We start from the raw sequence: 13,712 nt of genomic DNA on the forward strand, positions 1-13,712 counted from the left end.
TCATCATATACTGAAATGTTTTATTAAACAATGTGTACGCTTTAATAAAATATAAATATTTCATTGAAATAATCTATCTGTTTTAAGTTACATCAGGTACAGGAATACTGATGTCCTGTTTCTTACTAATTTGTTGGTATGGCTGATATGGTCAAGAACGTGACTCCATTATCTTGCTTTGAAGGCACACTGCCTTATGTAGGAGAGTCTTGGGTCGCAAAACCATACTGGTGTGTTGGCATGGCAGTGTTGCTTTGCTATTCCAGTCCAAATCTTCAGCTTTACAGCAACTTCACTTGGTTCCCTTCTAGAGACTGTAGTTAGGGGCCATCTAATGCAAAAGGAATGGCAACACATATATTTATAGACAAAGAAAATGGTGACACTGGTGTGGTTACTACTTCTAAGGATTGACTGAGACTCCTGGCAGTACCTTCAAAGAATTCTGTTGAAAGGTCTCATCCTAAGACTCCATTTGTTGGAAGGGCAGCTAATGTAAATTTAGCTAATGTAGCCTCTCAGTGGGTCAGGAAGGCTCTTAGAAACGTGAATTGGCCTTTGTCAGCTACAAAGACTTGGGCAGGATACAGACCGCTCCTTTCCACCATGTATTGGGGCCAGGACAGCCACAGCAGCAGCCCAAAGGCCCCAATACGGTGCTTTTCGGGACCAGGGAGAAGCGACAAAATGCCGCTTCTCCCTGGTCTTGAAAAGGGGTGTCTTTGGGCTTCATGCCCTAGGACAACCTGGGAGCTGCAGCCAGGGGAGAAAGGGGCCGCTTGGCCCCTTTCTCCCGGTGCCATTCCCGCAGCAATCTAGTTGCTGTGGGAACAAGGCACCCTCAAGGAAGGAGCTCCGTTTTGGAGCTCCTTCCTGTGTCATGGTTAGGCCGCCACAAGCGGCCTGATGCAGCACAAAGACCTCATGCCTGCACCGTTTGGACGTGGGGCGGCTGTCATGTCAAATGGCGGCACCCATGTGTACAGGGTGCCGCCATTTTTATGTATGGAATATGTTCTACAAGGCCCGTCTGGAGAGGGCCTCAGTTTTCTAAAGGAAAGAAGTTATTTACAAAAAAGGCTACTGAGAATACAAATAAAATTGAATAATAATAATAATTTGTTTTATTTATATACCGCTATTCCAAAGATCATAGCGGTGAATAGCAAGCAGGCTAATTAGCAAGTAAGCTAATTTGCCCCCAACAGTCTGGGTACTCATTTTAGTGACCTCGGAAGGATGCAAGCCTGAGTCCAGCTTGGGCCTTTTTGCTGGTCTTGAACTCACAACCTTGTGGTTTTGAGTGAATGGCTGCAGTACAGGCATTTAACCACTGCGCCACCAGGGCTCCTGGTGCAGCATGGTTCCTTAAGACTGTCCAGAAAAAGAGAATCTCTTTCCCTATAATCCTTTAGACTTGAGAGTTTTGAGATTCCTGAGGAGCACAGACTGAGCCACCTTGTCAGTGATTGGTGTTACTCTCATGACATTTAAAAAAAGCAGCTGACTGATTTACAAGCACAATCTCTGCACCCATCAATCAACCTTTGATTTCATGCTGTTATGATAATCTGTCAGATACTCTGCAATCAACTAAAGATTTCCTGGCTACCCTGGATGATATAATAATCGATCTTATATATATTGATATATATAAAGAAATATTTTTAACTGAATTCAAAGCTTTATCAGTTTCACAATAACGTTGAAGACTCTGTTGTGTTCAAGAGGCTAGAATTACACAGCCATTGAAGTTCCATAGTTCTTAGTATTTAGATAGTCTGTTGCTTTTGATTTAGAATTCTATAAGAGACTGACAGAATCCCATAAGGAACACCAGATAGATTATTTTTTTTTAAAAAAAAAAATAGGTGACATCAGGTTTCAAAGTGAGTACTTGGGTTATTTGTTGGAAGTCTCTAGGCGGCCTGTTGATTCCAAAGGGCCCTACTTCCTAGTCAGCCTGGGTAGGATTGCACTGTTCAGGCTTGTGGCCCAGAATTTTATTTCTTTTCACCTTCCAAACTTCAGGACAGAGTAGGTGGAAGGAAAAAGGCTTCCAGGTATCGAAGACACCTCACCTTCTGTCTTCTCCCTTGTTGGGAAGTGCAGTCGTTGAAATAATATTACTAAGGGGGTACTTTGCATCTCTAAATGTTGGTACATTGTTATAATCCAATTTGTCAGTGGCAATTCAGATCTCTTTTATGTGAAGCTGTTGGTTACTTCATTTATGTATGTTATGTCAAGAACGTAGTCTTCAAATTGTGTCCTAACTAAACCAAAAGTTAATTGGAAGCGGATCAGTACTTTTCATTGGGGCAGGCAAACAGTGGATCCTGAAAAATTGCCTATGCTACCAGTTTTGATCTCTGCTGTAGTGTGAAGTTGCAGAGTACCGATCGTAGTCTAAGCTCAGTTCATGAGTCAGCAATCCAACTCATAGAAGACATGGGGCCAGTTTTTGCCTCTGTGTCCTCCTAATGGGCTACACTATCAAAAATCAGCAGACAAGTGTCCTGAAAACAAAACTACAAATAATGCCGTTTCTTTTTTTAACCATTCTTGTTTTTTTGGGGAAAGGGTATTTTCAAGTTTTCTACAACTGAAAGCTCATAGAAATGGATTTTGAGTTTTGGAGGCTCTTTCATCTCTAGTTCTTTTTGGGGGTGGGGATTAGGTTTTTTTTTTGATAGGCTACCAAAAAAAGTGGGCTGCAATTTGTCACTTCCTGCACTTTCTTAAAATGGCTCTCAGTGTGTAAACTGATGAAGGTTAAATACAAGTAAGTGTAAGGCCATTTTTAACATGGCTTTTAAGTCTTATTATGTTGCCTTGACCAACTATAGAAAGTGAGCTCATAGATTTATTCCTAACAATTAAACATGTTAAGTCAGTAGGCCTTGCAACTTTGTGAGCAGGTTGCAGTGAATTCACTGATCACTCAGTGGCTTCCTAATCTCTAGGTTACTTTACTATGATAAACAATGGACATCACTGATGATCATTTGCAAACTTTAACTGGTGTAGAACGCAATGATCTGTCTCCTCTCTAGGGTGGCACATAGCTTATTTACATCGATGCTTTTCCTTTGGCTTGACTTCCTCTCTGTTGAGCATAACTAAAGATGATAAATTCATTCTCAAGGTGGAGACTTGACTGTTTTCCAGTCTCTGCACAAGACAGATGGGATGACTTTTTAACAGGTGGGCTTTTAGTGCTGGGCATACCATGAAGGTTTTCCATATAAAACAAAACATAGGTAAAAGGTTTTGGATTACTGCAAATGGACTAGGGTCAATTATTTCTACATTTGTCTGTTGTAGTTCAGATATTTTGGTCCATTCTGTGGTAGAGGTAACTACCATAATATTCTCTGCCAGTGTTTTGCTACTAGACATTGTTGGGTTGATTCTCAAGCAGCACTTTTTTCTGTAATTAGACACCATCACTGTAGGTATAGTGTCTTTGGGGTGGAGAATAACAGACTACCCACCCAGACTGACTAGATGAGTAACTACTGAATATTCCATTCTTATTTGAGACAGAACATTTGGCTTACTGTTGAACTACTTTTGCAAAACAAAGCAAAATCCCCCTCCAATGAAGTCATTGTTTTTTCTGAGAGGGCCTCTTAGTCACATCCACCCTAACTTATTAGTCAGGTTTATTGAAATGTGGTTTATTTCTTTTCATCTTCAGGTTTTTTCCATCTAATTTTCTTTTTGTGCTGCTTGCTTTTAAAGTATTAGATGGGATACTCTTCCCTCCGCTTCAGAGCTTCCAAAACTAAGAAAGCTACTCCCCCTGGTGGAAGTTTGAAACACAGTCTTGACAACTGTGAGTGGGAGAAGCTGCACATCACAACCTTGGAAGTCCCTTATCTGGGAACTGGTGGGTATGGAAAAAAGATAATCTTGACATTTTATTTTAGTATTTTAAAGGATGTTTAATTTTACTTACTTTTATAGTATTTAGCTTATACTTGGATTGAATAGGTTCTGAATTTCATCTAATTAAAAATGTATCCTGATATGGAATATGCATGTAGAATCAGTATGATACCTTTTCAGTGTTGTTTCTTTTGCATGTGTAGATTTCAGCTCATTGACTGTAATTCAGTCCTTGCTACATTGTCCAGTAAGTGGATTTGTAATCACGTTCCATCTCATACTACCTCTGCTAGAATCTAAGCAATGAGCAGACAAATGCACTAGAAACCGTCTAGTGACTGATCCACAAATTTTGATCTACCTTCTTCAAAATCTCCCCCCCCCGCCCCAATTTGTTTTTCATGGTTTTCAAAGTGGTAATCACAGAATATTGAAAGGCTGAATAACTGAATCTGATTATACAATTATAATAACATTATTATACAATTTAGGCTCTGTGATTTCCTGAAATGGGCCCTTTCAGAATAAACTAAAAACTAAAAAATGACTAGCTTTGTGGGGAGTACTAGTGTATTTCTGGTAAATATTTTCGCCTGAATATTAAAGTGAATTCAGGATTCTACTAGAGACTGTAGAACCTGTAACTAAATCTATAAATTTAATTGAACTCCGAGTAAGATGCTTATTTCAGAGTAACCATACAGCCAGTTTATAAGTCTTGTGGATTCATCTCTTAGTGTGTTAAGAGGCATCTAAATCTGTGAGAGGAATATTGCATACTAATATTTGGGCAGTGCTTTCACTAATGGACAATCATTGTATTGTATCTATAGCACCTATACCCTCCACCACAAACTGACAGGCAAGCAATTATCAAAAGTAACAGAACTTTATTAACAATTTCTTAGTTGTTGAGTTTTAGGAAAAATGCAGTTAGTTGACTTTACCAAAATACTTCAGTTTTCCTGCAGGATCCGGAATTATCTGTTTAAAAGAGAAAAAGTGTCATAAAGAAAACCCAGTTAGTTGTGCTGTTTTGCGACATATATGCTAAATATACTGAAATGGAGCCTAGCTGATTAAGAAGTGTGTATTAATGACACAACTCTGAAATGATTTCCCTAAATTAACATCTGTGCTCAATTAACCAAGTCACCATATTCACAAACCATCTTCAGGTCTGATCTATCCGTATTTAGAAAGCATGGCTATAGATGTAAATGCACTTTGGTATGGCTGCATGCATGTGTGCACTCACATATGTACACATGCTTACTTGAACATACTGTTGATTTTTCATATATTAATTTTCCTAAAATATTTTATCCTACCTTTCTTTTAAATAAGAGAGAGAAAACTCTACCAAAATCTATTATAGTTTTTATAGCTACACAACTTCTATAAATTATCCAGTCTTACATAAATACAGTGGACCCTTCGTACTGGTAGTGTATCACCATGCCCCATATTATTCAATGCCAGTGTGTGTGGATGTGCATGTTTCCACCACTAAATAATATGAGGCACTTTCATATACTGTATTGCTTTCATTACAACCTACTATGATGCTAGCTTCTTGTAGATCAACTCTGTAACATGTAAGCTCCTTTTGAAAGTAGTTTTATCCCAACCACCCTGGCAAAAGTGAAACAGTACAAATTATATTCTAGAAAACCAAGGAAAATAGAAAAGGAGAAGTAAAAGGGAGTGCCTAGCCATAATGTTTTGTCCCAAATAACTGAAATAATTAGTTCCTGATGCAGAATTGTATTTCTAAGGTTGTATTGTTACGAATGATCATTAAATTACTGCTGCATCTTTCAGGAACACTAGTGAAATATAGTGTGCCCACGTCATACGCGAGCATGCCATATGCAGCTTTCAGCTTATGCTGAAAGCTGTGCACTGGAAAAGGTAATGGCGTTCATGCCCATGGCACACCACGGGCACAAGCCCCATTGTTTCTAATTGGGGTCCAACATATGTAATATTTCCCTTACGTGAGGGGGGGGGGTTCAGAACAGATCCCCTGTGTAAGGGAAGGGCACACTGTATTATTAACTTGAGTAGATGTTAACTATTTGGAGTTCAAGGACAATTCAGGCCCTAAATTCTACAAAGAGGGTAGCAGTGTGATGAAGCACATGAAATATCACAAAGGTCTCAAGCCAGTTTATTTTTTTCTTCAGGGGAGGCAATTAAGTAGCAAGTAGCACTCATATTATACCTGCTACTTTTGGTGTGGTAATGACATTCCTTACAACATACAACAGGAGCATTTTTCAAATGAGAATAACTGTTTTTCAAACAATAATATAGACTTAAACACAACTTACTGTTTCACTGCCCGGCTTCCAACCAGCAGGGCAAACTGATAAGGCAAGGAAAGAAGACATTAATCTGATGGTTTCTAAAAAATTGCTGTCCTATTCATGTTTTGGAGATTACCTCTAATGCAGCCAAATATCTATTATAAAGACGAGAAAACAGATTATGTCCTAAAGCCAAAACATAAAGACCAAAGCTAACTGGGGGAAAGGATATCCATAACACTTTCCACACTTTAATTTGCTTTTAATTACCATCTTTCCAAGGAAAAGTGAAATAGCCCAGCTATATCCATGGGTCTACAGTAAAACCAAATTGAAAAACTGCTGGTAAATTCCATTTTCAATCTCTTCAACAATTTGCTGAATTGATGATGTAAATAATCTTGAGAGAAATATGGATAGCTTCTTCACTACAGATTTCTTATAGACTAATGTGTGTTCATCATTGGAAATTTCTGCTTATAATGGCGGAGTTTTGTGGCTGAGTTCTGGGGACTGTAAATCTAGGAAATTATTTTGCCTAACATGTAAATGCCCTACACCAATGATTCCCAAACTTTGGTCCTCCAGATGTTTTGGACTTCAAATCCCAGAATTCCTGACTGTTGGCCAAGCTGGCTGGGGCTTCTGGTAGTTGAAATCCAAAAAAGCTGAAGGACAAAAGTTTGGGAATCACTGCCCTATACTTTTTGTAGAAATTCTTATCTGAACACAGGAAATGAAGGTGGCAAAATGTTCACTGCTACCAATCCTTTTTAGATGGTTTCCAAACAGTACAGATAGGGAGAAAAAACTGCAACTTAACTTGGAAGTAACCCCTTACAATAACAAGCTGGCTGTGGAATAACAGCATGAATTACTTTCAAAAGTAACATTCCAGCTCTGCTGCAATTTCAGAGCTGCTAATCTTCAAATGGTGAGATTTTAATGTAAAAACTATAGGATGCAAGTACAAGTCTAACAATTCTCATCATCAAAGTACTTAAGAGTGGATATACCTTCTCCATGTTTATCAGTGTACTGGAATGCTTGCACTAGACGAAGAGTTTCATCCACAGATCTTCCAACAGGAAGATCGTTCATAGTTATTTGTCGAAGAATTTTCTTGTCATCAATAATGAACAGGCCTCTGAGAAAACATGGAAAAATACAAGAGAAAAATCAGTCCATTCACTTCACACATACTGTATAGCAAAATGAGTGCTCCTACTTCTTTAAATGCCAGATAACCCATGCCTGCACACAGCAAAACACACATTGTAAGCACCTAGTTTTTTTAAAGCAAAGTCTTCTGTGATGAATATAATGGGAAGTGGCAACAATCTGAAATGCTTAAAACCAGATGTGTTTGGAATATTTTTATATACATAATGAGATATTTTAGGGATGGTACTCTAGTCTAAGCATGAAATTAATTTATGTTTCGTATACACCTTATACACACAGCCTGAAAATAATTTCATACAATATTTTTTTAAAATGTGCATGATCCAAAGTTGTGTACACTGAACCATCAAAAAGCAAAGGTGTCACTATCTCAGCCACACATGTGGACAATTTTGGATTTTGGAGTATTTCCAATTTTGGAATTCCAGATAAGGGGTACTCAACCTGTAATGGAAATAATAATGAACAAAAATGGAAATAATCCTTAATTCCTTCATATTTACACCAGCAGGAGGAATAAGAAGTGAACAGTTGACAGTATACCTAAGAGCATGTCCTTGGTCTTCTAGATATACACCATAATCTTTTGAAATCTGGTGTGTCAAATCTGAAAGAAGTGGTATCTTTAAAGGTCCAAGTCCTCCTTGTTTTCGTGGTGTATTAATCCTATTGTAGAGAAAATCACCAAATATATCAGTAAGGATTGTTTCATACTTTTTGTATTTGTACATTGAATTTGTGATCTACAACCCTTTTTTTGCCCAAAATATAGATTACTACCACTTTCAGTTCCATAGATTAAACAAAAATTTACAAAAAGGTTACCATGTAGCACTGCAACTAACCTACATGTTTCTTTAAAGTAAATGTTTCATTGACTGTCACATCATATATGATTCTATGACACTTTCTGAATTCTTTTTACAAGAGTTGCAAATGTGAATTCCCTAAATGACTTTCCCCCCAGCATCTAGTTCTGCACATGTGCGAGGGAATTTCACAAGCCTGATCCAGGCACATCTTTGCCACATCCTTATTTGCACAGTATTCCATACATACATGTTTACAGCCACCAAGTTCCTCACCTCATTCAGAGAACACATGCGAATGGGCACCCAAGGTTATGCAATAGTTGTGGCCACATAATGGCACACAAACAGGGTGAACTGGACTGGGTTCTAGGTTCCCTAAAATTCCTTGAAACAAGACTTTTGATTTGCTTATTCAACTCAAACAGCCACCTATTACTGACTTGCATTAAAATGGAGGGAATAAAAAGGACATACCATGCTAAATGAGTGAACTGTGAATCTACAGAGCAAGCAATTACTTCAGCACCTATTGATCTGAATTCTTCAATTCTGTCACTGAAGGCAATTATCTCCGTTGGACACACAAATGTGCTAAATTAAAACAAAACAAAAGATTATATTCTAAATTTCAGAGAGCTAAAAGAACAGTTTATTTTTGTTACATCTCTAAAGCACAGATAAACTGTTTTCCTGAAAGCACAAATAAACTGCTCTAAACCACAGATAAAATGATTTCCTGAAAGTACTACATTTCCAACAATGTATAAAACAAGATTTGTTTTACGGTGACCTTTATATATAAATTAATTAACATTATCTTCTAAACATTTCTGATAGTGGTGATGCTGGAATAAAATCCATTCATATCATGTTTTCAAAGCATTTCCCACAGCTTACCTCACTGGATAGGTAGACTTTAGTTATATCACTCCAAGCTCAATTAAAATTATTCTTAGAATCTCAGAAATATTTATAAAATGCTACCCTTTGACCTAGAACATTAGGCAGCAAATTCTGGATTTTCATGGATAGAAAAATGGAACTGAGAGAGGAGAGATCTCCTTTTCTTCCTGTAGTCCCCCTGGCACCCCCTTCCCAAAACCTGGAAAACCATCTGGAGCTGATTTTGGTGTACCCCCAAAGTGCTGCAGTGGGGAAAAGAGGTGAACTATCACACTGGTGATAAACAACAGCTTGGCACTGGATTTAGGACAGTGATCTAATTTCACTTTCCCCTGTTCAGAAGTACAAATATGTCAGAGCCACAGTTACAAGATTTACAGCATAACCTGTCAACCTTCAACTCCTCCCCCCTCCATTTTAACATTTCCAACATGATAGAATAAAATCTTTAATAAAATCTTCTAGAGATATCTTTTAATTAAGAAATTTTACTCCCTAAAGTGGCAACAATACCTCCTATAAGCCCTTTGGGTAACACAAAACTTGTTTTGAAAATATTTATATATTACAACTGCAACAGTTTTGCTTACAAGTCAAGAGGATAAAAGAAGAAAACAAGGTATTTTCCTTCATAATCTGTCAATTTCAGCTCTTTAAACTCTCCATTGATGACTGCTGTTCCTTCCCAGTCAGGTGCAGGTTTAGAAACTGTAAATAAATAAAAAGAACACAATCAACTTTTCCCCAAACAAACACAGAATCTAGGGATACATGAGGAATATTTTAATCTGGGCAAAGAATATGAATTAAAAAAGCTTCTTCATTGCTGTTCTTGTTGCTGAAAAAATAATTTCCTTTTTATAGAAACAATCCTGGAAAAACTCAAGGGTGATTTTATTTCAGGTGCGACTCTTATGATTTGTTGCAACACCACATATGTTCCTAGGAATTGGTCTACTAACAAAAAAACTGGTGCACACTACACTTATAACTTTCTCCTTATGAGATCCACATGCCAGGACAGATGTATAGGATCCAAAGGTACAGCTTTTATTGCAGGGAAACAATGACCTTTTCAAACCTTTCTCTCTCGTACAAAAATGCACAAGTTTCAATTGAAATAAACAGATGTTAGTTTCTGTTGAACTTGCTATATTTCAATTTACAAAGTTACTGCAGTAGGAACCTGGATTTTCAAACAATACCTGTCATGCAAGCCTATTTTGCACATGATTTGGATATAATCTGGATTAGAAAAGGACTGAAAATACTTGAATTTAAATTGGTGTAGAAGAAATGTTGGCTGAACAGTAATGGCACTATAATGCAGTGCTGAAAATTTTCTACATCCAGTTCAATAACATTCAGCCATGGGACGAATATAGTGGGCTGGGATTTGGTTCCAAGAGCAGCTATGAAGAAACTAGCCAAGATCCTGAAGCATAAAGATATATCAATAAATACTAAAGTTAAGATTGTTCATGCCTCTGTATTTCCCATTTCTATGTATGGATGTGAGGTGGAAAGTGAAGGAAGCTGATAGGAAGAAAAAAAGTTCTGTGAATACTCTATAGACTGCTAAATAGACTCCCAAAACCAACAGGTGAGTCCTTGAGCAAATCAGGTCCAAATTCTCCATAGAAGCAAAGATGACTAAACTGAGGTTGCCGTATTTTGGCCATTTTGCGAGAAGCAGGGACTTGCAAGAAAAGATTATAATGCTTGGTAAAGTTGAGGGCAATAGGAAAAGACCCTATACCAGATGGATAGATTCAATCAGAGACGCTGCAAGACCTGGAGGTCTCTCATTCATAGGGCTGCATAGGTCGAAGTCGACTTGAAGCCAATTAAAAACACCTTAGCCATTTGGCAATGCAAACTAAAAATCTATTATTTGCAATTCAGTCCTGTTGTCCCTCAAAAGACAGGAAAAGCTTCCAGAAATACAGTACTGTATATTCATTCAATGTGGTAATGCAGTAGCACACAATGTGCTACTACCATTTTGCAATGATTTAAACTAACATGTTTTCTGGATGCAACAACTCTTTCCTTCAGTCTTCTGAACAAACTCGTCTCCTGTCTCTCAGCACTTTTAAACCAGTAAGGTTTGCATGACGTGTCCTCTCTCAAAAGTCTTTATCAACTTAGGCAAAGGAAAGCAAACACATGGAACAAATAAGGAGGTGTGCTGGTACTGCTTATTTCCACCCTGCTATGAGTGGAAGAGCAGGGAGAGAGGGGACTGGTTAATGCTTCGTTTTTCATTTTTAGACTGATAAACATTTCTGGCTTCACGCTTGTTTTTTTTCCCCCAAGAAGGAAAGCTGATGAAGCCATACGCAAGCAGCCTGTGGCAATTCAGACAGAACAGATTTATTGTGGCACACATCCTCCTTGCCATTTGACGATTGCAGCAGAGTTTCTGCCACAAGAGAACTGTTAGTCATCCCAGTCTCTGTGCAGGCTTTCTGCAGCTCAGGCCCACGGGGTCATCTTCCCCCGCAACCAAGAAGCCACATTTTAGCCAAATGCTTGTTCTTCCCTCCTCAGGAAGTCTCTTCGTTCTGCAAAGGGACACGTCCGCCTTTCCATCTTTGCTGCAGCACCTAAATTGTTCTTACTCCTTGCTTCCAGAAGCTGCAAAACTGATAATCAGAATCAGAATCAGAGGGGTTGTGTGTGCGAGAGGCAGCTGCGAGACAAATAATAATAATAATAATAATAATAATAATAATAATAATAATAATATGTATGAATTGTCACAGGCTACTTGCATGTGGCTTCACCAGCTTTCCTTCCTAAAACAATAAAAAACATGAAGTTAGAAAAGATCAATAACAATAATACTATTATTGCTAAATAAGCAGGGTCAGCCCTGGTTAGTACTTGGATGGGAGACTCTTTGTCTGAGTCCTTGCTATGGAATTCTGGGAGTTTTGTTGTGGGGCCCACGAGCGAGAGGAGCTCTGCTCCGCTCTGGGCCACCCACAACAAACTCCACACTGCCCAGACACTTCCACATAGCCAAGGACTCAGACAGACAAAGAGAATAAAGACGCTGCCAAACCGGCAGGACCTATTTCCCCAGTAGGTCGGCATACAACAATCTCATCATCCTCCCCCCCCCCCTTTTAGGCCGAGGCGATGGCGAGAGGGGCGGCGTGGTCGTGGTGTTGTTGTTGTCGTCCCCCTCCGCGCCCGCCATGCTCCCCCTGCTCCCTCTGGGCACGTACTCTTGGCCTTGCTGAGGTGGAGCGAGTGGTCCTTGACGGTCACCCTCCCCGCCTCGCCGGGGTACACCTCTCCCCCGGCGTAGTAGTGGCACTTCTCGTCGCCCCAGCCCTGCGAGGAGGCGGACTCCGACGCCGCCTCAGCCGCCATCATCATCGCCCCAGCAGCCGCCAAGAGGCAGAAAACGGCCGGCAACGGCGCCCTGAGGGAGGGCAACCGCCGCCTCGTCGCCCCCTCCGCCGCCATGGCCACCTCAGCAGCAGCAGCCTCGCCTGGGGAAAAGGAGGAGGATGGAGGCCTGGGGCCTCGGGGCGGACCCTGGTGGCGGAGCTGCGGCTGCTGGTGGTGCTAGGGGCGGGCCCTGGGCCTACGAAGAAGAGAGGGAGGCGCCCACCCTCGAGTTGCTGCCTGCCTCCCAAAACTGCCTTCATTCTTTCCCACAAAACCAAGGCTAAAGTACGACACACTCCCCACGTTTGCAGGGGTTAAGGGGCCACAGCAGGGACCCCGTGAATGTGGAAAACACAAAAACAAACACGCAAATAACAACAAAAAAACACCACCACACTTTAAATAATTAGTCAATAAAACTTTTATTCGCACCCCACTTTCCTGTGAAAGAACAGTCGAAGCGGCTAACAACGTCATTAAAAACATCCAGCATACGACATAGTACTTTGTGTTTTTTGAAACCTGAGAGAACCCCACTCTCTAGGTCCTCCAGTCCAAACTCTTGTGGTCTGTCAGGCCTTGGAGGTTTATCACACAATGGGATTTAAAAAAAAACACACCTCCAAAACCTAAGCAGACACGCAAAAGCGTGTTTGGTTTTCAGACATGTCAGGGCTGACGTGATGTTAAACCGGCGAGAAGGTTGACAAAACGAGATTCTTTCTTACATTTAGGGTTTTCCAGAAGTAAAAAAGTTTTGTCAGCTTTCTAGCAGGGTTAATGTCACGTTAATGCACCTTGACAGGGATGTCGTTTGAAAATCAATTGTGCTTTTGCGTGTCTTTTCTGTTTTCTGTCTGGGTTAAAGTTGGGTTAACCTGGAAGTTGTCCGATAATAAATCTGCTTTTGTGGGGTTTTCTTCACTTTAAATCCCATTTTTGCACAGGATCCTTCCCATGTGATAAACCCCATCGACCATAGAATTACACGGGTTGACATCTATGGAGTGTTGTCTCTAGGAATCTCTAGGTCCTCCAGGACAACTGTCTACATTTGTAGCCAGATGTTGACCAGCGCAATTCTGTGGTTGCCTAGTGGAGTGCTCTCTCTAGGAATCTCTTCTAGATCCTTCAGTGAGACTTTGGGTTCAAGTTTGACCATACACTTGCACTGGAGAGCCTAGATATCCCTAGAGAGAAC

The 13,712-nt window shown here is 39.9% G+C and overlaps 1 protein-coding gene and 1 pseudogene across 2 annotated transcripts in view; one reads left to right on the forward strand and one right to left on the reverse strand.

Moving 5' to 3' along the window:
- The first annotated feature begins 345 nt into the window (after positions 1-345).
- LOC121925819 lies at positions 346-1,703 on the forward strand (annotated as a pseudogene).
- A 3,061-nt stretch (positions 1,704-4,764) lies between these two features.
- The window catches only part of PRDX4 (peroxiredoxin 4), a 21,499-nt gene continuing 12,551 nt past the window's right edge, over positions 4,765-13,712 (reverse strand). Inside the window, exons 1-7 of one of the 2 annotated variants that reach the window (XM_042457018.1) lie at positions 12,343-12,683; positions 9,697-9,814; positions 8,678-8,794; positions 7,935-8,057; positions 7,223-7,353; positions 6,231-6,265; positions 4,765-4,878 (exon numbers count right to left, since the gene is read on the reverse strand). In XM_042457018.1, the coding sequence (XP_042312952.1) occupies positions 4,828-4,878; positions 6,231-6,265; positions 7,223-7,353; positions 7,935-8,057; positions 8,678-8,794; positions 9,697-9,814; positions 12,343-12,586 (819 nt within the window). In that variant the 5' untranslated portion in view covers positions 12,587-12,683 and the 3' untranslated portion in view covers positions 4,765-4,827. Of the gene's footprint in view, positions 4,879-6,230; positions 6,266-7,222; positions 7,354-7,934; positions 8,058-8,677; positions 8,795-9,696; positions 9,815-12,342; positions 12,684-13,712 lie in introns of those variants that run through there. The other variant, XM_042457019.1, reaches the window with a different exon arrangement.

This window comes from Sceloporus undulatus, chromosome 3 (genome assembly GCF_019175285.1).
Source record: "Sceloporus undulatus isolate JIND9_A2432 ecotype Alabama chromosome 3, SceUnd_v1.1, whole genome shotgun sequence".
Classification (NCBI taxonomy): Eukaryota; Metazoa; Chordata; class Lepidosauria; order Squamata; family Phrynosomatidae; genus Sceloporus; species Sceloporus undulatus.